The sequence below is a fragment of the Macaca thibetana genome, chromosome 11 (genome assembly GCF_024542745.1).
Source record: "Macaca thibetana thibetana isolate TM-01 chromosome 11, ASM2454274v1, whole genome shotgun sequence".
NCBI lineage: Eukaryota > Metazoa > Chordata > Mammalia > Primates > Cercopithecidae > Macaca > Macaca thibetana.
The window spans coordinates 530,781-553,025 of NC_065588.1; the positions used below are offsets into that span (position 1 = coordinate 530,781).

General features: G+C 55.4%; 1 protein-coding gene across 3 annotated transcripts in view; it reads left to right on the forward strand.

Annotated features, from left to right (window-relative positions):
* The window catches only part of B4GALNT3 (beta-1,4-N-acetyl-galactosaminyltransferase 3), a 108,144-nt gene that overhangs the window by 75,494 nt on the left and 10,405 nt on the right, over window positions 1-22,245 (forward strand). For 2 of the 3 annotated variants that reach the window (XM_050747048.1, XM_050747050.1), the window contains exons 3-13: window positions 846-923; window positions 8,420-8,515; window positions 8,962-9,052; window positions 9,445-9,545; window positions 11,340-11,407; window positions 13,181-13,259; window positions 13,388-13,454; window positions 14,842-14,985; window positions 16,160-16,269; window positions 17,271-17,371; window positions 21,874-21,935. In XM_050747048.1, coding sequence (XP_050603005.1) covers window positions 846-923; window positions 8,420-8,515; window positions 8,962-9,052; window positions 9,445-9,545; window positions 11,340-11,407; window positions 13,181-13,259; window positions 13,388-13,454; window positions 14,842-14,985; window positions 16,160-16,269; window positions 17,271-17,371; window positions 21,874-21,935 — 997 coding nt within the window. Of the gene's footprint in view, window positions 1-845; window positions 924-8,419; window positions 8,516-8,961; window positions 9,053-9,444; window positions 9,546-11,339; window positions 11,408-13,180; window positions 13,260-13,387; window positions 13,455-14,841; window positions 14,986-16,159; window positions 16,270-17,270; window positions 17,372-21,873; window positions 21,943-22,245 lie in introns of all 3 variants that reach the window. The other variant, XM_050747051.1, reaches the window with a different exon arrangement.

Here is a 22,245-nt window from a genome sequence, read left to right on the forward strand (position 1 = left end):
AATCCTAGTCTGGCCTCGGGACCTCCTAGCTGAGCCATAGCGATGTCCGTCCAGCCGCCTCCAGCCTGGGCTGCCACTGGCCCGGTTTTCTGGAGTCTGCCCTTGTGCCCTAGTTCAGTCTGCCCGTGCCAGAACCACCCCGCGCCTGTGACCTCCATCACCAGTGGCATGTGGTGCCTCTCACTCGGGTGAGGGCTGGGCTGTGCTGTGCTTGCTGCTGAGATCAGAGGCGACGAGTGGATGGACACCCCTCCCTGCCCTTAGCTGGGATATGTAGAGACTTGTAGTGAAACATTTCTCTGTAGTGTTTCTTGAGCCGACGGTCCCTAAGGAGGCAGATGAGAGAAACTGGGGTGTAATTCAGTCAGGAGCCCCAAGGCTGAGCCTGGAACAGACATGTATCCCAGAGCTGGACCACAGCCAAACTGAGCCTGTGGACCTGCACGATAGGGAGGGTTTGGGGGTGTCCCCGAGGGGCTCCCCCTTGTTGGAACCCAAATCTAGAGAGCTGGGGGATAAGGAGGAAGAGGGAGCCAAGGTCCCTGCCCTCAAGAGGTCCTGACCTAATGAGGGTAAACTTTTTTCCCATATGGGGAAGACAGAAAATTCAGAAAAGTGAAGGAACCTGAGGAGCGTGCATTGATGAAACTACGGAGATGTATTCCCAGGGACACGATGTGAATGGCAGATGGCAGCATGCTCTGAGCCGACACCCCTGGGAGCAGGCACTGTGCCTCCTGGCCCTCTGCTTCCCCACGGGCACTTCCAAGGGGCCTGAACCCTGTCCTGCCTGCGGTTTCTCATCCTAATATTCCTACCAAGTTCATTCTTCATTCTTCCACTAGGACCATGAAATGGACCAAGGTGGGAGCAGTAACAGCAGCTACTTGAAGTGGAACAAGCCTGTCCCCTGGCTCTCGGAGGTAAGGGAATTTCTACTGCACCTGCTCTTTGAGAGAGCTAAAAATAGTTTTTACAGATAATTCCAGAGATCACGGAAAACTTTCTACTAGTGAATTTAAAAAATGTTTAAATTATTTATGTAGTTAGTTTTTCGTTGCTGTTGTTTTTAGAGAAAGGGTCTCACTATGTTGGCCAGGCTAGTCTCAAACTCCTGGGCTCAAGCAATCCTCCAGCTTCAGCCTCCTGACGAGCTGGGATTACAGGTGGGCATGACTGCATCCAGCTTAGCGGTTTCATGAAAATTTTTCACTCCAAGCATTCCAGGTTGATTCAATTTCTCTCTCTCTCTTTTTTTTTTTTTTGAGACAGAGTCTTGCTCTCTTGCCCAGGCTGGAGTGCAGTGGCCGGATCTCAGCTCACTGCAAGCTCCGCCTCCCGGGTTCCCGCCATTCTCCTGCCTCAGCCTCCCGAGTAGCTGGGAGTACAGGCACCGCCACCTCGCCCGGCTAATTTTTTGTATTTTTAGTAGAGACGGGGTTTCACTGTGTTAGCCAGGATGGTCTCGATCTCCTGACCTCGTGATCCGCCCGTCTCGGCCTCCCAAAGTGCTGGGATTACAGGCCTGAGGCACCGCGCCCGGCCCGATTTCTCTCTTTAGACAAGGAACACTTACATTTGCCAAAGACCTACTGCGCGGCAGACTTTGCGGATCATCTCATCTCAGCTTTGTGACCCTGTGAAACAGTGTCATTATCCTCATTTTATAGGTGGGAAAACAAGGCTTGCGAAAGCTAAAAGACTTTTCATGGCCACGCCAATCCCCAGTCTTCAAGATAAGCGTCCCAAACTGTCTTTCTTGGACCACTATCTTAAATCCCATAAGATATTCCATGAAGAAAAGAGTCCATTGTTAAATACGTTTTTAAAACGGTAACACACTACCTTACCTTCCTGGAAATGTACATTAGCATGTGAAAGAGTATGGGAAGTTTGCAGCCGTCTGTTTAACTTGGTTTAGCTCAGCATGTCTCGAACTGAATTGCTTTTTTCCATGAAATGCCTCTTGTACTCTCAGAAACTAGTGCTCTAGGTTTCATAGAAATGCCCTGAGGAACATGCACTGGGAAACTCTGCTTTGGAAAACTTGTACAGGAAGCAGTTCCATGTGAATAAAAGTTATCAGAACCATCATAATACTTTTCATTTTTATAGGCTTTGATAGATGATGTTTCTTCTTTTCATTTTTTATTTTTATTTTATTTTTTTTTTGAGACGGAGTCTCGTTCTGTAGCCCAGGCTGGAGTGCAGTGGCCGGATCTCAGCTCACTGCAAGCTCCGCCTCCCGGGTTTACGCCATTCTCCTGCCTCAGCCTCCCGAGTAGCTGGGACTACAGGCGCCCGCCACCTCGCCCGGCTAGTTTTTTGTATTTTTTTTTTAGTAGAGACGGGGTTTCACCGTGTTAGCCAGGATGGTCTCGATCTCCTGACCTCGTGATCCGCCCGACTCGGCCTCCCAAAGTGCTGGGATTACAGGCGTGAGCCACCGTGCCCGGCCCGTTTTTTATTTTTTAGAGACAGGGTCTTGCTCTGTTTCCCAGGCTGGAGTGTACAATCACAGTGGCACAATCGTAGTTCACTGCACCTTGAACTCCGGAGTAGCTAGGACTACAGGGGTGTACCACCATTGCCTGGCTAATTTTTTAAATTATTTTTTGTAGAGACAGGGTCCCACTATGTTGCCCAGGCTGATCTCAAACTCATGGCCTCAAGCGATCCTCCTGCCTTGGCCTCCCATAGTGCTGAGATTACAGGCGTGAGCTACCAGGCTTGGCCCCAGATTCTTTTTCTTTTGGTGAAGAAACTGAGGCTCGGAGGTTAATTAACATACATGAGATCACCTTGAGTAAATAAATCCTTATGCCAAGATTTCCAAGTAGCACGGCGCTTTGGGGGTGAAAATTTTAAATTTGAGTTTCCTATTTTACAACTTGTTTAGAACCCAGTGTCTTTAGTCTCGAGGCCCTGCGGACACAGGTGACTTTTCTTGGCTGGGTGGTGCTGGCTGGTATTGTCTTTATCCACACCTCATAGACTGAGCTCTTCAGCCTGGGCGGTTTCATTTCCAGTCCGCCCACTTGCTCTGGGGCAAGAGTGAAGGAGGCGGTATTGTACTGAATGTGATGTTAGTTGTCCACACGGTGAAACTGCCTCCTTTTAAAGCCCTGGGAGAGGATGGAGTACAATGCTGGCACCTGCTCTAGATGACATCACCAGGTAATTATGTAATTATGCCCCGCCCTACCTGGAGATAGTACTTTGAAAAGAACTTGCCTTACAGATCATTTGGTCTGATGATCTAGCCTACTCTCCTTTAAGGATAGCTCGGATCCTTTCTCTGTTTGTTTTTTTTTTTTTTGGTGGGGGATAGAGTCTTGCTTTGTCGCCCAGGCTGGATGCAGTGGTGCCATCTCGGCCGGCTCGCTGCAAGCTCCGCCTCCCGGGTTCACGCCATTCTCCTGCCTCAGCCTCCCGAGTAGCTGGGACTACAGGCGCCACCACCACGCCCGGCTAATTTTTTTTGTAGTTTTAGTAGAGACGGGGTTTCACCGTGTTAGCCAGGATGGTCTCGATCTCCTGACCTCATGATCCGCCCGCCTGAATAACTAATTTCTCCACTTGTTTTTGCTAATCGAGAACATATATATAAACATATAATAAAACAAAAACAGCGAACAAATAGTAAATAGTGATCAAAATTGGGCTGGGCTTGGTGGCTCAAGCCTGGAATCCTAGAACTTTGGGAAGCCAAGGTGGGAGGATTGCTTGAGCCCAGGAGTTCCAGATCAGCCTGGGCAACATGGTGAGACCTTGTCTCTACAAATAATAATAAAAAAAATAGCTAGCCGTGGTGATGCACGCCTGTGGTCCCAGCTACTTGGGGGGGCTGAGGTGGGAGGATTGCTTGAGTGTAGGCAGTTAAGGCTACAGTGAGCCGAGATTGTGCCACTGCACTCCAGCCTGAGTGACAGCGTGAGACCCCCATCCCCCCCCCAAAAAAAAAAGAAGAAATATTGGCTATTTTAGTAAGTGTGTATGGCCTTTTGGTGGCAAATGACTGATTTCCATTTTTAAATATTAAAAATAGCTTACAAAATCATCATTACAGTCTTCATGGATGTTCAGGGATTCACTGATCCAATCCTTTTATTTTATCAATGAGGAGAATAAGGAAGGAAGGCTCTGGAGAGGCCAAACAACACAGCAGTCACACAGCGGCATAATGGTGCCAACTGGCTTCCAGCCCAGCCTCGCAGTCTCTCCACATCGTGGGGACTTCTGTTCCCATCCCCTTGCCCGTCCTTGGCCAGCAGGAGGTTCCCAGGTTAATAATACAGGTCATTTATTGAGCATCTACTGGTGTCCAGGAGCTGTCAGGCTGTTCTGATGTCCCTCTTCCAGATAATGGCCCAGAGAGGTCAGCTCAGGGTCACAGAGTTAGTGCAGGGCCCTGCTGTAAAGGTGAGCAAGGGCAGGAGATGAGGAAGATGACAATGGCTTCCTCTTTCACTGCTTCCCTGCCCCGGGCTTTGGCTGGCAGCCCAGGGTCTCTGAGACCAGAAGTCACTCTGGAGACTCAGCGGCCTCAGACGTTTGACTTGGGGCCTGGGCTTCATGGAGTGACTGTTTCGAAACTTCTCACACCGACACGGATCCCAAGACACTCATTAACAAACCCCAGTGACAGTCTGTTCATGTTTTGGTAAATACACTGCTCCATTCACCAAAATGCTGTGTCTGCCAGCCAGGCCACTCCCAAAACCCAAAATAGTTACAAGAAAGAAATTTGGTGAGTACAAAGTCAGATCAAAGCAAGTGAGATCAGAGTTTTCATGGGTTGTTCACACAGGCTTTGAGAAGGCAACGTCTGTCTTTTGTGGACAGAGCTGTGACACAGGCTCCTTCCTGTTCTCAGCCTTTCCTTTTATTTATTTGTTTATTTTTTTAAAACAGCTTATGGAACTGTAATTCACATACCGTACATTTCACCCATTTAAAGTGTGCAATTCAAGGCTGGGTGTGGTGGCTCACACCTGTAATGCCAGCACTTTGGGAGGCCAAGACGAGAGGATCGCTTGAGGCCAGGAGTTTGAGACCACCCTGGACAACATAGGGAGACCCTATTTCTACTAAATAAAAAAATTAGCCAGGTGTAGTGCCGTGCACCTGTAGTTACAGCTACTTGGGCAACTGAGGAGAAAGGATTGCTTGAGGCCAGGAGTTTGAGGCTGCAGAGAGCCATGATTGTGCCACTGCACTCCAGCCCGGGCAGTGGAGTGAGGACCTGACCTTAAAAATAAAGGGATGGGACGGGATGGGACGGGACGGGACGGGACGATGAAAAATTAAAATAAAATAATATAAAATGAAATATAAAATAAAATAAAATAGATGGAGTCCTCGAAACTCTGAACAGGACATAGGAGTTCCTGGTGTGCAGGAACCGGTGACCTAATCACCCTGCTGTGTTCCTCCGGGGGAGGCCCCACTGCCTGGTGAGTTAAAACTGAACCACTAGCCAGGTATGCTTGGTCTTGCGAGTTTGCCTCTGGTTGAGTAGCAGAGGGTAGAGCGGAAGCAGAGGGTCAGTCAGAGCCCACGTCCTGTGAGGGGCTTCCGAGTGCTCCTGGAGGAGGCTGACGGCTCCTGCCTTCGTGCCCCTCTGAACCTCATACCTCTGCCAGAGCCCCTGGCGCAGGTGACACCCTTTTGTTTACGTGTCTGCCTCCTTTGAGGACCATCTGTCTTTCATCTTGAAGGGGTACAGAGCAGACACTCAGTGCTTGTAGAATGGAGGAACATACTGTTCTGGGCTTAGCTCCTCCAAGTGTTTGTTATTTAAATAATTAGGATGTGCAGGGAACACCCGGGAGGGAGCTGTTCATAGCCGGCCTCAGAGAGAACTGTTTGAGAAGAACTTTGAAGGATGAGCGGGAGTTTGCCACGTAAGGAAGAAATGAATGGGCCTTCCAATCAGGAAATCGCATTTGTAAAAGCATGGAGAAGTGAAACAGCAGGACGATTTTGGCAAAGACAGGGGTTTGGTGTGGGTGGAGCAAAGGTGTGTGACGGGGAGTGGTGTGAGGTGAGGCGGAAAAGGTAGGTCAGACTCGTGTGCTGGGCGAGGCTCCGCTCTGAAGCCTTCTGGGAAGCTTCGGAGGTTTCAAACAGCAGAGTGGCTCGGTCAGATCCGAGCTTCAGGACGACCGTTTTGGAGGCAGTGAGGGCTCCATGTGGGGGAGAAGCCGAGATCCAGGTGGAGGCTCTGCTGCGGCCGAGTGAGGGCCCGGCAGGGGCAGTGGATATTCCTGTGTGGCCCACACCCCTGCATGATGCCCTCCCCTTCCCCAAGGGTTACTTGCTGTGTGTCCTTGGGGAGTCATTTTACCTCTCTGAGCTTCAGTGTCCTCACCCTTAAAATGACACGGTTCCAACAGATACCTTCTCCTGTACTTGGAACTTTGGAAGTTTCAAAACCACCATTGGCCATAGACATGCTCTGGCGCTTGGAGTGACCAGTGCCCCTCCCTGGGCCTTAGTCACTGCTGGACAGTGGAGCGAGTGGGCAGAGGGCAGGGCTGGTGTGCTGGAGTCCCACGTCCCCGCCAGATACAAAGCCTCCAAAACTCAGAGGGACACAAATCTTTGGGGGGTGGGGGGTTCTCATCCCAGGCCCAGGGAGGAAGAGGGTGCCCACTGGCCCCTCAGAGACCCCCACCTACAGCCTGAGAGTGGGTGCAGCATGGTTTGAGGGCTGGCCCAATGCTGCGTAAGGGCCTGGGCTTAGCGCAGGTAGCTCCTCTTCCCACACTCCCACCCTGTCTGCCTGGGGCCGCCTGTGGCATCTGATGATCTCATTGCTCGGGCAAGAAAGACCCTGAGGGTGAGGCAGGAGCGGCCAGCCAGTGCCTCCAGTGCCTCCCTCTGCCCCTCCTCTCCCTGCCCGGTCCCCGTGGCCTCTGGCCTCCGGCCTCCAGGCTGAACACAACGGGCTTCTCTGGTGGCGTGCCCTCCCCAGCTGCCCTCCCTCCTGGGATCCGTATCTCCCAGGGAGGGGGCAGAAGGAGGCCTTTGGAGGAGACAGCTGAGTCTTATAAACTGGACTTGAAGATTTTCCCCTGAAGTCGCACAATGTCCCCATTCTTTCCTTGCTTGAAGCTTTAACCCACCACCCACCTACCCAGCCCACATTCCCGCTCCCACCCGTTCCGTCCCCCACTTCGGTTTCTGTGAGTGGCGGCTGCTTCCCAAGGCCCACATTCCTAGCATCGAGCAGGCCAGTGTGCCCCGTTAGCGCCACACTGCTGGAGGGCGGGGAGAGATAGGCTCCCCTGTGTCTCCGGATCCAGCGCTGGGGCAGTGTTCCCCGGAGGCTGCGCCCACCCTCCCAGCCACACCTGGGACCGTGGGCACTCCTGTTGAGGAGTTATCCCCTGCCCCACTCCTCTCCCCGCCTGCCCATCCTCCCTCCTACAGATCTCTTGCTGAACTTGCGCCACTTCTTCTCATCTGGGTGTCCCCTCATAGTTCCTAAGGGCAGTCCAGATTTTGCTATCTGGTGGGCATGGCAAGGAGGCCAGGGCAGGCTACTGGTAGGGAGTCATCAGGCCCCACCTCCCACAACCTGGACAGAAGCCTTGGGGGCGGAGAGGATATGGGATGATCCGGGGCCCACTGTCAGGATGATTGGCACAAAGTCCCCACGCTTCCCCTCTCCTCTCAAATTTCCAGCCCCGCCACCCACTCAGAGTGCTGGATCCTGCCTTAGCCCTTTCTGGGGAAGGGGGCCTTCTGCTCTGGGCCTCCAAGCCCAGTCCTACAGAGGAGAGAGGGGATCCGACCCGACTGGCACTGTCCCGAGGCTGTCCCAGGAACGGCTTGCTCAGAATGAGTCTTGGAGGCCTCCGAGAGCTGTGGGAGACCGAGATGCTGGCAAGCCCAGATGGGCCCCAGCTCCCTCCTGCGGTGCCTCCCAGCTGCTTCCCAAGGGGAGCCAGAAGCGTGGAGACCCCTGGGTAGATAAGGTTTCACAGGCAGACAGCTGTGGAGCTTTCCTCTCCTCAGGCATCAGGGACGGGGAGGGGAGCAGAGCAAGTCTTCCCTGAGACCCCAGCAGGCTCCTCCTAGTTCCCTGTCCTCTCAGCTATTCTCTCACAACCGTTGCCCCCCTTGCCTGAGGCATGAAAACCAGCCCCCTTCCTGCATGGGAGGACCAGGGAGAGTATGTGCATGTGCGTGCACGGCCAGAGCAGACCTTGTCCTCAAGGCCAGGCCGTGGGGTGAACATCAGCACCAGGTTCCTGAAATAAGTGCCAGGTGCTGGGCTAGGAATGGGATAGAGTGGGCCGGACCCGCACAGTGAGAGGAGCACTGGCCCCTCTCTGCCCAGCCTCCCGGAGCTGAGGAGCTGGGGCGGGCATGGGGTGCTCACACTCACCACGGTGCCTCCACCCTGCAGTTCCGGGGCCGTGCCAACCTGCACGTGTTTGAGGACTGGTGTGGCAGCTCTATCCAACAGCTCAGGAGGAACCTGCATTTCCCGCTGTACCCCCACGTGAGTGCCTGAAGGCTGCCGTGCCCACCTCCCTCCACACCTGCCTCCTCTGCCCACTTGTCTCGCATCTTTCCTTGCTGCTTTTCTGGTCCATATTTTCTCCTTTATCTTTTGAGCTCTCTTTTTGTCTGCCCATAATAGTTGCCTTGTTTCCTTCCTAGGGATTCTTTCAATTTCATCTTCTGCATCATTTCTGTTTCAGACTCTCTGGCTCACAATATAGTATACCCAGGGCCACCATGTACAGTTGTGCTGGTTGTGCACTGTACAGGTCTCCTGGACAAAGAGGCAAATGGGAGCTGACATTGAGCCGGCACTCCACTCACAAAGCCACAGCCCTGGTCCCTCCTGTCATAGTCCCCTCCTAGTCTTCCCACCAGCCCTGGGTGGACCGACTTCCTCTTCCCTCTTCTGGGTAACTGTTTCCTTCCCCTTTCTTGGCATAGATCCGCACAACCCTGAGGAAGCTGGCCGTGTCCCCCAGATGGACCAACTATGGCCTCCGCATCTTTGGCTACCTGCACCCTTTCACTGACGGTGAGGCCAGCCCAAAACCCATCCTTCTTCCCGCTCTAGAGTGCTGCACGGGACCCAAAGAACACCACACAAGGCTACGGGTAGACGGGACTAACTTCCTGTTAGTCCCCTCTCAGGGGAGAGGGGAAATCGAGTCACACTGAGGTCTCGTCCAACTCCCACAGGCTGCTGCTTTGCTCCCTGGTTTGTAGCCTGGAACCAGCTCCTCTCTCTCTATAAGTCTTTTCCATCTTCACACTGTCTCCCAGGATGTAGAGACCCCCACTTAACAGAGAGGGAAGCCACGGCATCCAGCCCTGGAGGGAATTTAATTGCTAAGACACTCGGAAAAGCCTCCAGCTTTTTATGCTGATGCCCTCTTTGCTCATCTGGAAACTCTCCCCGCTGCCCAGGGAAAATCCAGTTTGCCATTGCTGCTGATGACAACGCGGAATTCTGGCTGAGCCTCGATGACCAGGTCTCAGGCCTCCAGCTGCTGGCCAGTGTGGGCAAGGTAGGGCCAGCTCAGCCCCGGGCCCTCCCATCTGTTCCTGGGGCCTGTTCATCGAGTCCGCCAGCAGCCGCTCATTACCGTAGCATCTCTGGTGTGACAGCAGGGAAGAAGGGGTGGAAAGGAAGTCTCCTCCCTCACCCATACCCCTCTACGAAGGGATAAACTGAGGATGGGGAGGAGTGAGGAGTGGGGAGGTGAGTGGAATGAGGAGGAGCGAGGAGTGGGGAGGAGCGAGGAGTGGGGGAGGAGTGGGGAGGTGAGGAGTGGGGAGGATTGGGGAGGTGAGAGGAGTGGGGAGGAGTGGGGAGGTGAGAGAAGTGGGGAGGAGGGAGGAGTGGGGAGTGGGGAGGAGTGGGGAGGGGAGGAGTGGGGAGGTGAGAGGAATGGGGAGGAGTGAGGAGTGGGGAGGAGGGAGGAGTGGGGAGGAGTGAGGAGTGGGGAGGTGAGAGGAATGGGGAGGAATGAGAAGTGGGGAGGAGTGAGGAGTGGGGAGGTGAGGAATGGGGAGGAGTGAGAAGTGGGGAGGAGTGAGGAGGTGAGAGGAGTGGGGAGGAGTTGGGAGTTAGGTGTGGGGAGTTGTGGGAAAGTGGGGAGTGAGGAGGGAAAGGTGGGAAGGAGTGGGGAGGAGGGAGGAGGAGGAGGGAGTGAGGAAGGGGAAGTGGGGAAGGGAAGAAGAGTAAGGAGTGGGGAGGAGGGAGGAGAACGGGGGTGTAGGGAGAAAGGGGTTAGTTGGAGGGAAGAGGAGTAAGGAGTGGGGAAGGGGGAGGAGGAAGAGTGGAAAAAGGGAGGAGTTGGGAGTAACGAGTGGGGAGGAATGGGGAGTGGGGAAGAGTGGGGATTGGGGAGGTGAGAGGAGTGGGGAGGAGTTGGGAGTTAGGTGTGGGGAGTTGTGGGAAAGTGGGGAGTGAGGAGGGAAAGGTGGGAAGGAGGAGGGAGGAGGAGGGAGAGAAAGGAAGGCGGAGTGGGGAGGGGGGAAGAGGAGTAAGTGGGGAGGAGGGAGGAGAATGGGGGTGTAGGGAGAAGGGGGGAGTTGGAGGGAAGAGTAGTAAGGAGTGGGGAAGGGGTAGGAGGAGGAGTGGAAAAAGGGAGGAGTTGGGAGTAACGAGTGGGGAGTGGGGAGGAGTGGGGAGGTGGGAAGGAGTGGGGAGGATGGAGGAGGAGGGAGAGAAAGAGGAAGGGGGAGGGAGAGGGGGAAAAGGAGTAAGGAGTGGGGAGGAGGGAGGAGAACGGGGATGTAGGGAGGAGGGGGGAGTTGGGGGGAAGAGGAATAAGGAGTGGGGAGGAGGGAGGAGAACAGGGATGTAGGGAGGAGGGGGAAGTTGGGGGGAAGAGGAATAAGGAGTGGGGAGGAGGGAAGAGAAGGGGGGTATAGGGAGGAGGGGAGTTGGGGGGAAGAGGAGGAGTGGGAAAAGGGAGGAGTTGGGAGTAACGAATAAGGAGGAGGGGGGCAGGGAGTGCGGACGGGGAGGAGCGGGGAGCGAGTCTGAGGCTGGGGAAAGGCCCCGGCGATCCGGCTGTGGGGGCCCAGCCGCAGCATCTTTGGGGCCCTCCGGCTGCTCTGCTCCGGCCTCGTAGCAAGGCGGGCGCCTCTTGCGTGGGCAACACTCACCCTCCTCCACTCTTTTCTGTTTTCTCTCCTACCACTCTCCTCTTGCTCCTCTTTCTCCTCTTCCTCCCTCTTTTTCTCACTTTTCTCCTTTCTTCTCCCTCCTGGTCTCTGCACTCACCGCCTCGGGCCTCCTGTTTGCTTTGTGCGTCCCTCCTTCCCTCCGCTTCTCCCTTCCACGCCTCCAGACTGGGAAGGAATGGACGGCCCCTGGAGAGTTTGGGAAATTTCGGAGCCAGATTTCCAAGCCGGTGAGGTGAGTGAGGGTCAGGGCAGGCCTCGTGCGCGCCTCAGTGCGGAGGCCGGTGGTGGTGGAGCCGGCTGTACCGCGTCTGCCCCCGGCTGTACCCCGTCCGCCCCCCGGCCGCCTGCGCCACGCGTTCGAGGCCACCGGGTCTCTGGCTCGGCACCCACTGGCCCACCTTCCTCGTGTCACAGATGGGGAAACTGAGGCCCGGAAGGCGGGGACTCATTGCAGGTCACACAGCTTTTTTTTTTTTGGCCCATCCTTCCTCATGTCACAGATGGGGAAACTGAGGCCCAGAAGGCCAAGACTCATTGCAGGTCACACAGCTATTTTTTTTTTTTTTCTGAGACGGAGTCTCGCTGTGTCACCCAGGCTGGAGTGCAGTGGCGCGATCTCAGCTCACTGCAAGCTCCGCCCCCCGGGTTCACGCCATTCTCCTGCCTCAGCCTCCCGAGTAGCTGGGACTACAGGCGCCGCCACCTCGCCCGGCTAGTTTTTTGTATTTTTAGTAGAGACGGGGTTTCGCCGTGTTCGCCAGGATGGTCTCGATCTCCTGACCCCGTGATCCGCCCGCCTCGGCCTCCCAAAGTGCTGGCATTACAGGCGTGAGCCACCGCGCCCGGCCCGCACCGCTGTTCAGTGACCCCCGGGACTGGAAAACGGGTCTCCTTGCTCCCAGTCCTCGCGCTCCCCTTTTCTCCACACCGACGGCAGCCTGGACACGGCTCTGACCCGGCTGCAGGGAGCTGCCCGCGGTGACCCCGGTCGGCCTGGCCGGGAGAGGAATCGCTTTTGCCGGCGGGGAAGGGCGCGTGGCCCGGCCTCAGAGCGCCCCCTGCTGGCCCGCGCGTGCTGACGCAGGCGGGAGGAGCACGCGTTGCTGACGCTGGGAAGGACGTGGCCTGGGGGGGGGATAGGTTGGGGGGGGAGAGACGGGGAGAGGCGGGGAGAGACTGGGAGACGGGAGAGACGGGGAGAGGGGAGAGGCGGGGTGCAGACACAGCTAGAAGGAAGGAATACGCTCTAATGCTCGACAGCACAATAGGGCGACTGTAGTAACAACGATGTATTGTCTATTTCCCAACAACGGGAGAAAAGGATTTGGAATATTCCCAAAACAGAGAATGCCAAGTGCTCGAGGTGGGTGATGGGATCCTAAATGCCCTGACTTGATCCTTACTCATCCTATGCATGCAACAAAACACCGTGTGCACCCCATAAATCTGCACAAGCATTACGTGTCAATAAAAATGCATTTAAACATTTTAAGGAGACCATCTCCCTTGCAAAGGGCGCTCACATGCCGGCTGCGAGTGGACGCTCCGTGTGGAGCTCCGCATCTAGTGCACGGCCCTGGGGCAGGTCTGCCGTGGAATCCCACCGCCGCCACTCATCACCTGGTGACTCTGGCAAACTAGCCAAGCCTTCTGTGCCTCCGTTCTCCTCTACGAACAAGGATTACATGAGGTCACATACAGAAAGCATTTAGAACAGCATCTGCCACAGTCTCTGCGCTCCGAAGGCTTCTGTTACCGTTCTTTGGGTTCTTCCTGTCATCCTGTGGAATGGTTACTCTGATTATGCTCATGTCACCGAGAGAAAACAGCTCACTCTGTTAGCAAGTGGTAGAGTGGGGGCTCGAACCTAGGCAGTGAACTCCTGGGGTTCTAAGAGCAAGGAGAAGGGATGAGGAAGTTTAAGGTGCTGCGAGGGGATGGGACAGAGCCGCGACCCCGGGGCCCATGGAGACAGCGTTTGCTTTCCTGCCCTCTCTCCTGCCAGCCTGTCAGCCTCCCACAGGTACTACTTCGAGGTGCTGCACAAGCAGAATGAGGAGGGCACCGACCACGTGGAAGTTGCGGTGAGTTTCCTGCTGCTCATGCCTCTCCCAGCTCAGGTCCTGGCACTCATCTCCCCTTGTCCCTTGACCCCTGTTGGAAATCCAGCCACCTCCCACCTTCTGCATCTACCCTCTCTCTTCTCTTCCAGTGGCGACGGAATGACCCTGGAGCCAAGTTCACCATCATTGACTCCCTCTCCCTGTCCCTCTTCACAAGTGAGTAGGCTCTGGCCCTGCCCTGGAGATGGAGGCCAGGTGGGGCCAGCCTACCCTGGGGGATTTGGCAGGGGTGGAGGGGAGGAGGGAAGCTTGAGATGCTTGGGACACGGGTATGAAGGGGTCCAGAAAAGAGTGGGACCTTATGACCAGGAGTCCCTAACTCCCCAGGGTCAGTGACCCCTTTGAGAACCTGCTAGAAGCTCTCTGAGCCCTTGCCTCAGAAAAATGCCTTTGTCTACCCACCCACACACAACATTTTGAATACAGCTTCAAGGGAGTCCAGAGACTGTCAGGCTCACACCAGATTCAAAAACTCTGAGGCTGAGTGTGGTGGCTCACACCTGTAATCCCAGCACTTTGGGAGGCCAAGGTAGGAGGAGTTCGAGACCAGCCCAGACAACATAGCGAGATCTCATCTCTACAAAAAATTAAAAAATTAACTGGGTGTAGTGGCTCATGCCTGTAGTCACAGCTACTGGGAAGGATCAACTGAGCCCAGGAGTTTGAATCTGAAGCTGCAGTGAGCTGTGATTGGATCACTGCACTCCAGCCTGGACAACAGAGCAAGACCCTGTCTCAAAAGCAAAACAAAACAAAACCCTGTTTTACAGATAAGGTAACCATGGTTCTTGCAGAGCCATAGCCAGGGCAGAGAAAACCTTTTCACCTGCCTTCAATGTGCAGGAAGTGACCTCTTTCTTCAGTGGCATTTTCCATTTCATATCATTTCCCCAGTGAGACTCCCAGCCAGAGGTCCCACTGAAAAACATGCCATCCATAGGCCTCCGTGGCAGGTGTAGACAGATGCGTGAACCCGGGAGACAGAGAGCAAAGCAGCAGCCAGCCCCCCACCCCCCTTCTCTGTGGCTTGCTTTAACCTGGACACTGAAACTAGATCACCTGGTTTCAAACTCAGCTTGGCCACCCATCCATTGTATGATGTTGGGCAAATGACTTAGATTCTCTGTGCCAAAGTTCCTCATCTGTAAACTAGGAATCATAGTAGGCATGTGGTGCTTTTAGAGATTAGATGGGTTAATATTTGGGATATTCTTAGAGCAGGGCCTGGCTTATTATTAAGTGCTCTGTAAATGTTCAATAAACTAGGCGTACATAATGACAAATTTCTAGCAGTCCGCAGTAACACATTTTCAAAAAGAGGTGTCTTTTTCCAAGTACACGACACAGTCATGTGGGTCAGCCATGGGACCGGCAGAGGGGGCCAAAGGGAGATGAATCGTGAAGCCACCGCTGTGGCGGGAGCCAGAGAGAGGCCGCTGGAGTCAGGAGCCCCGTCTGCATCTCTTCCCTCCCCTTCAAGGGCAGTGGGCTGCTGTGCTCCAGGCCCCACAGCCTCCTGCTGTTCTTTCCTCCCTGCGCCCAGATGAGACGTTCCTACAGATGGATGAGGTGGGCCACATCCCACAGACAGCAGCCAGCCACGTGGGCTCCTCCAACGCTCTTCCCAGGGACGAGCAGCCGCCCGCGGACATGCTTCGGCCTGACCCCCGGGACACCCTTTACCGAGGTAAGGCCTCGGCCAGCGCTTGGCATCCCGTCTGGGGACACCGCACTGCCAGGTCCGCTGCTGATGGTGGAGAAGACTTGAGAGACCCGTCACAGTATCCCAAACACCGTAGTACCTTTTATTTTCCTTATAAAATAGAACATGCATACGGAAAAGAGAGTATGTAAATACGTGTGAAAATATTTACGTGTAATTTTACAATTCTGCCTGTCATGACAGAGCGTGCGTTTGTGGAACCACCACCCACGAGAAGAAGTAGAATTAGAACCCGGAAGGTCCCCCGCACATCCCTTCCCGATCTCACGTGTCCTTGCCTCTTACTGGATTCCAGCTCTTGTCCCTTCCCGATCTCACGTGTCCTTGCCTCTTACTGGATTCCAGCTCTTGTCCCTTCCCGATCTCACGTGTCCTTGCCTCTTACTGGATTCCAGCTCTTGTCCCTTCCCAGTCTCACGTGTCCTTGCCTCTTACTGGATTCCAGCTCTTGTCATCCAAGGAGAGAAATAATGTTGACACCACAGTGTTAAAGTCTCATGTGTTTTTCCTCTTGGGAGTGTTTACATTTTAAAAGATGGCAAAGATGGCCAGGCATGGTGGCTCATTCCTGTCATCCTGGCACTTCGGGAGGCTGAGGCAGGAGGATCGCTTGAGCCCAGGAGGTTGAGGCTGCAGTGAGCTGTGATTGAACCACTGCACTCCGGCCTGGGCGACAGAGTGAGATCCTGTCTCAAAAAAAAAAAAAAAAAGAAAAAGGAAAGAAAAAAAAGACAAAGTTTCTTTACTCCTCACCCATCTCAAAAAAAATGACAACTGGCGCTAAGGGGATGTTCAGCCCATGGTAGGAAATCCGGTTATTGGTCCTGCATGAGGGAGGAGCCTATCTGGCCTCTTAGAACTTTCTAGACCTTACTGAGGCTATCCCTGCAGTGACTCTAAAGTCAAACTGTGCCTTGGACCTGGGGCTGTGTCCTGAGTCCTCTGCTGCCAGGGTGCTCCTCAAACGGCCCTGCTCCAGGTCCGTGGGGCAGCCTCCGGCTGGCAGCCTCAGCCACAGACATCGGCAGACCACAGCTGCCCCTTGCGGATACAGAAAGGGCCCTACTTGGGGCAGAAGCTTCAGCCCCAGTTTCCGGGCCCACCCTCACCCTCATTCCTCTTCCTCCACTGTCCTCAGTGCCTCTGATCCCCAAGTCGCGTCTCCGCCACGTCCTGCCCGACTGTCCCTACAAACCCAGCTACCTGGTGGACGGGCTCCCTCTGCAGCGCTACCAGGGACTCCGGTTTGTAAGTCTTGCCTGGGTCGTGGCGAGCGGGGCCGGCAGAGGGATCGCTGCCTGTGACTGGGAGGGGAGGTGGTGAGGCTGCCTTTCCCGTCTTCCTGACATCCCATCCCACCAGATAGGACGGCCTCACAGGTCCCTGGGCTGGGAAGAACTTGCACTCCCGGATGGACTGGCCCGAATGGTCTGTCCATCAGAGCCTGCTCGTGGGTGCTCTGCCTCAGGCCCCCCCCACACACACCACCTCTGCCCCAGTGATGGTATCAGGCGGCCTGGCTGAGGCTTCTTACGCGTCCTGCTCCGAGGACCACACAACCCTACCCTGCCTGGTCAGTCCCGCCAGCCAGTCAGCCGGCAGGACTTCCTAAACCCGGAGACCAGGCACTGGGGGAAAAAGAACTATGGAGGGGAAGTTAGCTTTAAAGAACCCGGAACCCATGTCGAAGCCAGACGGGCAGGGTGGCCACTCTCCTGTCCATCCAGATTTAGAGATGATTGTAAGGAAGAGCTGGAGGGCAGAAGAAAGAGGTCAGGAGGCATCGCCAGGTCAGAGAATGGCTGGGGTGTAATTGAGAAGTTCTTTGGTGGTGGTGACCACAAGCTATGCTTAAGGGGGGCAAAGGAAGCAGTGAAGTAAATAAGAAGAGGGGTTGTTCTAGGACTGTGGGAGGTTACAGGTAAAGGCTCAGAGGTTTCAGGAGAGGATCAGGTGTCAGAGGGAGGAAGAAATGGTTTTGGCTGAAGCTGAGGGATGGGAGCTGGTTCAGGAGAGATGTGGACCAGGGGCTTGACTCGGGTTGCATGTGGTCCACAGAGCCCAGGAGAGCTGGCATAACGAGTGGCATGAAAGCCCCATCTGCATCGCCAAACGTTTCATTCAGCGCTCAGAGCAGCCCTTCTCTCCCTGGCAAGGGCGGGTCCCCCGCGGCCCTGTGTGATCCCAGGCGGGGCAGCCTTCCCAGGATCTCACTCTCTGACCCCTGCTGCTGATTTTTCCGCTTCCAGGTTCATCTGTCTTTTGTTTACCCCAATGACTATACCCGCCTGAGCCACATGGAGACCCACAATAGATGCTTCTACCAGGAAAACGCCTACTACCAAGACAGGTGAGACACACTGAGTGGGGAAGGAGGTGGCTTTGCAGGAGGCTCTGCAGGAGCCAGGGGAGCGCCTGGACCAGAGTGGCCGTGGTGGCATCCCAGCCCAACCAGTCTTGGCTCTTGCTCTTCTGAGTACTACACACACACACACACACACACACACACACACACCGCTCACCCAGCCTCCTTCCTACACACACACACACCGCTCACCCAGCCTCCTTCCTACACACACACACACCACTCACCCAGCCTCCTTCCTACACACACCGCTCACCCAGCCTCCTTTCTACACACACACACACCGCTCACCCAGCCTCCTTCCTACACACACACACCGCTCACCCAGCCTCCTTCCTACACACACACACACCACTCACCCCAGCCTCCTTCCTACACACACCGCTCACCCAGCCTCCTTTCTACACACACACACACCCGCTCACCCAGCCTCCTTCCTACACACACACACCGCTCACCCAGCCTCCTTCCTACACACACACACACCACTCACCCAGCCTCCTTCCTACACACACACACCGCTCACCCAGCCTCCTTCCTACACACACACACACACACCGCTCACCCAGCCTCCTTCCTACACACACACACACCGCTCACCCAACCTCCTTCCTACACACACACACCGCTCACCCAGCCTCCTTCCTACACACACACACCGCTCACCCAGCCTCCTTCCTACACACACACACACCGCTCACCCAGCCTCCTTCCTACACACACACACACACCACTCACCTAGCCTCCTTCCTACACACACACTACTCACCCAGCCTCCTTCTTACACACACACACCGCTCACCCAGCCTCCTTCCTACACACACACACACCACTCACCCAGCCTCCTTCCTACACACACACACACACCGCTCACCCAGCCTCCTTCCTACACACACACACACACCACTCACCCAGCCTCCTTCTTACACACACACACACCGCTCACCCAGCCTCCTTCCTACACACACACACACACCACTCACCCAGCCTCCTTCCTACACACACACTACTCACCCAACCTCCTTCTTACACACACACACACTACTCACCCAACCTCCTTCCTACACACACACACCGCTCACCCAGCCTCCTTCCTACACACACACACACACACTCACCCAGCCTCCTTCCTACACACACACACCACTCACCCAGCCTCCTTCCTACACACACACACACTCTCACCCAGCCTCCTTCCTACACACACACACACACACTCACCTAGCCTCCTTCCTTCCTACACACACACACACCACTCACCCAACCTCCTTCCTACACACACACACCGCTCACCCAGCCTCCTTCCTACACACACACACACACCACTCACCTAGCCTCCTTCCTACACACACACACACACCACTCACCCAGCCTCCTTCCTACACACACACACACCACTCACCCAGCCTCCTTCCTACACACACACACCGCTCACCCAGCCTCCTTCCTACACACACACACACACACACTCACACCTAGCCTCCTTCCTACACACACACACACACACTCACCCAGCCTCCTTCCTACACACACACACACACCACTCACCCAACCTCCTTCCTACACACACACACCGCTCACCCAGCCTCCTTCCTACACACACACACCGCTCACCCAGCCTCCTTCCTACACACACACACACACCACTCACCCAGCCTCCTTCCTACACACACACACACCACTCACCCAACCTCCTTCTTACACACACACACACTGCTCACCCAGCCTCCTTCCTACACACACACACACACCACTCACCCAACCTCCTTCCTACACACACACACACACACCACTCACCCAACCTCCTTCTTACACACACACACCACTCACCCAACCTCCTTCCTACACACACACACACACACCACTCACCCAGCCTCCTTCCTACATACACACACACACCACTCACCCAGCCTCCTTCCTACACACACACACACACACACACACCGCTCACCCAGCCTCCTTCCTACACACAGACACCACTCACCCCCAGCCTCCTTCCTACACACACACACACCGCTCACCCAGCCTCCTTCCTACATACACACACACACCACTCACCCAGCCTCCTTACCTACACACACACACACACACCGCTCACCCAGCCTCCTTCCTACACACAGACACACCGCTCCCCAGCCTCCTTCCTACACACACACACACCGCTCACCCAGCCTCCTTCCTACATACACACACACACCACTCACCCAGCCTCCTTCCTACACACACACACACACACCGCTCACCCAGCCTCCTTCCTACACACAGACACCACCACTTACCCAGCCTCCTTCCTACACACACACACACACGCTCACCCAGCCTCCTTCCTACACACACACACCACTCACCCAGCCTCCTTCCTACACACACACACACCGCTCACCCAGCCTCCTTCCTACACACACACACCGCTCACCCAGCCTCCTTCCTACACACACACACCGCTCACCCAGCCTCCTTCCTACACACACACACACACCACTCACCCAGCCTCCTTCCTACACACACACACACCGCTCACCCAGCCTCCTTCCTACACACACACACACCACTCACCCAGCCTCCTTCCTACACACACACACACCACTCACCCAGCCTCCTTCCTACACACACACACACCACTCACCTAGCCTCCTTCCTACACACACACACACACCACTCACCCCCAGCCTCCTTCCTACACACACACACACACTCACACCCAGCCTCCTTCCTACACACACACACCGCCTCACCCAGCCTCCTTCCTACACACACACACACACCACTCACCTAGCCTCCTTCCTACACACACACACCGCTCACCCAGCCTCCTTCCTACACACACACACCGCTCACCCAGCCTCCTTCCTACACACACACACACACACCACTCACCCAGCCTCCTTCCTACACACACACACACACACCACTCACCCAACCTCCTTCTTACACACACACACCACTCACCCAACCTCCTTCCTACATACACACACACACCACTCACCCAGCCTCCTTCCTACACACACACACACACACCGCTCACCCAGCCTCCTTCCTACATACACACACACACCACTCACCCAGCCTCCTTCCTACACACACACACACACACACGCTCACCCAGCCTCCTTCCTACACACACACACACACACACTCACCCAGCCTCCTTCCTACACACACACACACACACCACTCACCCAGCCTCCTTCCTACATACACACACACACCACTCACCCAGCCTCCTTCCTACACACACACACACACACCGCTCACCCAGCCTCCTTCCTACACACAGACACCACTCACCCAGCCTCCTTCCTACACACACACACACCGCTCACCCAGCCTCCTTCCTACATACACACACACACCACTCACCCAGCCTCCTTCCTACACACACACACACACACCGCTCACCCAGCCTCCTTCCTACACACAGACACCACCACTTACCCAGCCTCCTTCCTACACACACACACACCGCTCACCCAGCCTCCTTCCTACACACACACACCACTCACCCAGCCTCCTTCCTACACACACACACCGCTCACCCAGCCTCTTTCCTACACACACACACCGCTCACCCAGCCTCCTTCCTACACACACACACACACCACTCACCCAGCCTCCTTCCTACACACGCACACACCGCTCACCCAGCCTCCTTCCTACACACACACACACCACTCACCCAGCCTCCTTCCTACACACACACACCGCTCACCCAGCCTCCTTCCTACACACACACACCACTCACCCAGCCTCCTTCCTACACACACACACTGCTCACCCAGCCTCCTTCCTACACACACACCACTCACCCAGCCTCCTTCCTACACACACACACACCACTCACCCAGCCTCCTTCCTACACACACACACCACTCACCCAGCCTCCTTCCTACACACACACACACCACTCACCCAACCTCCTTCCTACACACACACACCACTCATCCAGCCTCCTTCCTACACACACACACACACCACTCACCCAGCCTCCTTCCTACACACACACAGACCACTCACCTGGCCTCCTTCCTACATACACACACACACCACTCACCCAGCCTCCTTCCTACACACACACACACCGCTCACCCAGCCTCCTTCCTACACACACACACCGCTCACCCAGCCTCCTTCCTACACACACACACACACACCACTCACCCAGCCTCCTTCCTACACACACACACTGCTCACCCAGCCTCCTTCCTACACACACACCACTCACCCAGCCTCCTTCCTACACACACACACACCACTCACCCAGCCTCCTTCCTACACACACACACACACCACTCACCCAACCTCCTTCCTACACACACACACCACTCATCCAGCCTCCTTCCTACACACACACACACACCACTCACCCAGCCTCCTTCCTCCACTCTAGTCTGGGGCAAAACGTCAGACTCCTGCTGAGACTTCCAGCGGAGCCAGGGCTGAGCCCGCAGAGCACCTGGTGCCAGTGCACACCTCCCTTCCTCCTGCAGGTTCGGCTTTCAGGAGTACATCAAGATTGACCAGCCTGAGAAGCAGGGACCGGAGCAGCCAGGTACAGAGTGAGAGCTGAGGCTTCCAGGTCAGACTGAGAGGGGCGACCATGGTCTGTTTCCAGGGGAAGTTTGGACCATGCCAGCCCCGCCCCTGAGGAGCTCAAGATCCAAATCCCATGACCTCTCCCTTCATGCCCAAGGGAGTGGAGAGCATGACTCTTGCCTCTTCCGTATCCAGGCCCATGTGGAAAATGACACTATTTTTAGCAGCATGCTGGGGTCGGCTGGAGGAGAGTGAGAGCCCGGGGGAGGTTCCTTGGACTGCTGGAGGGGATCACTGTCCCTGGCGCACCATTTGGGAGGCTCTGA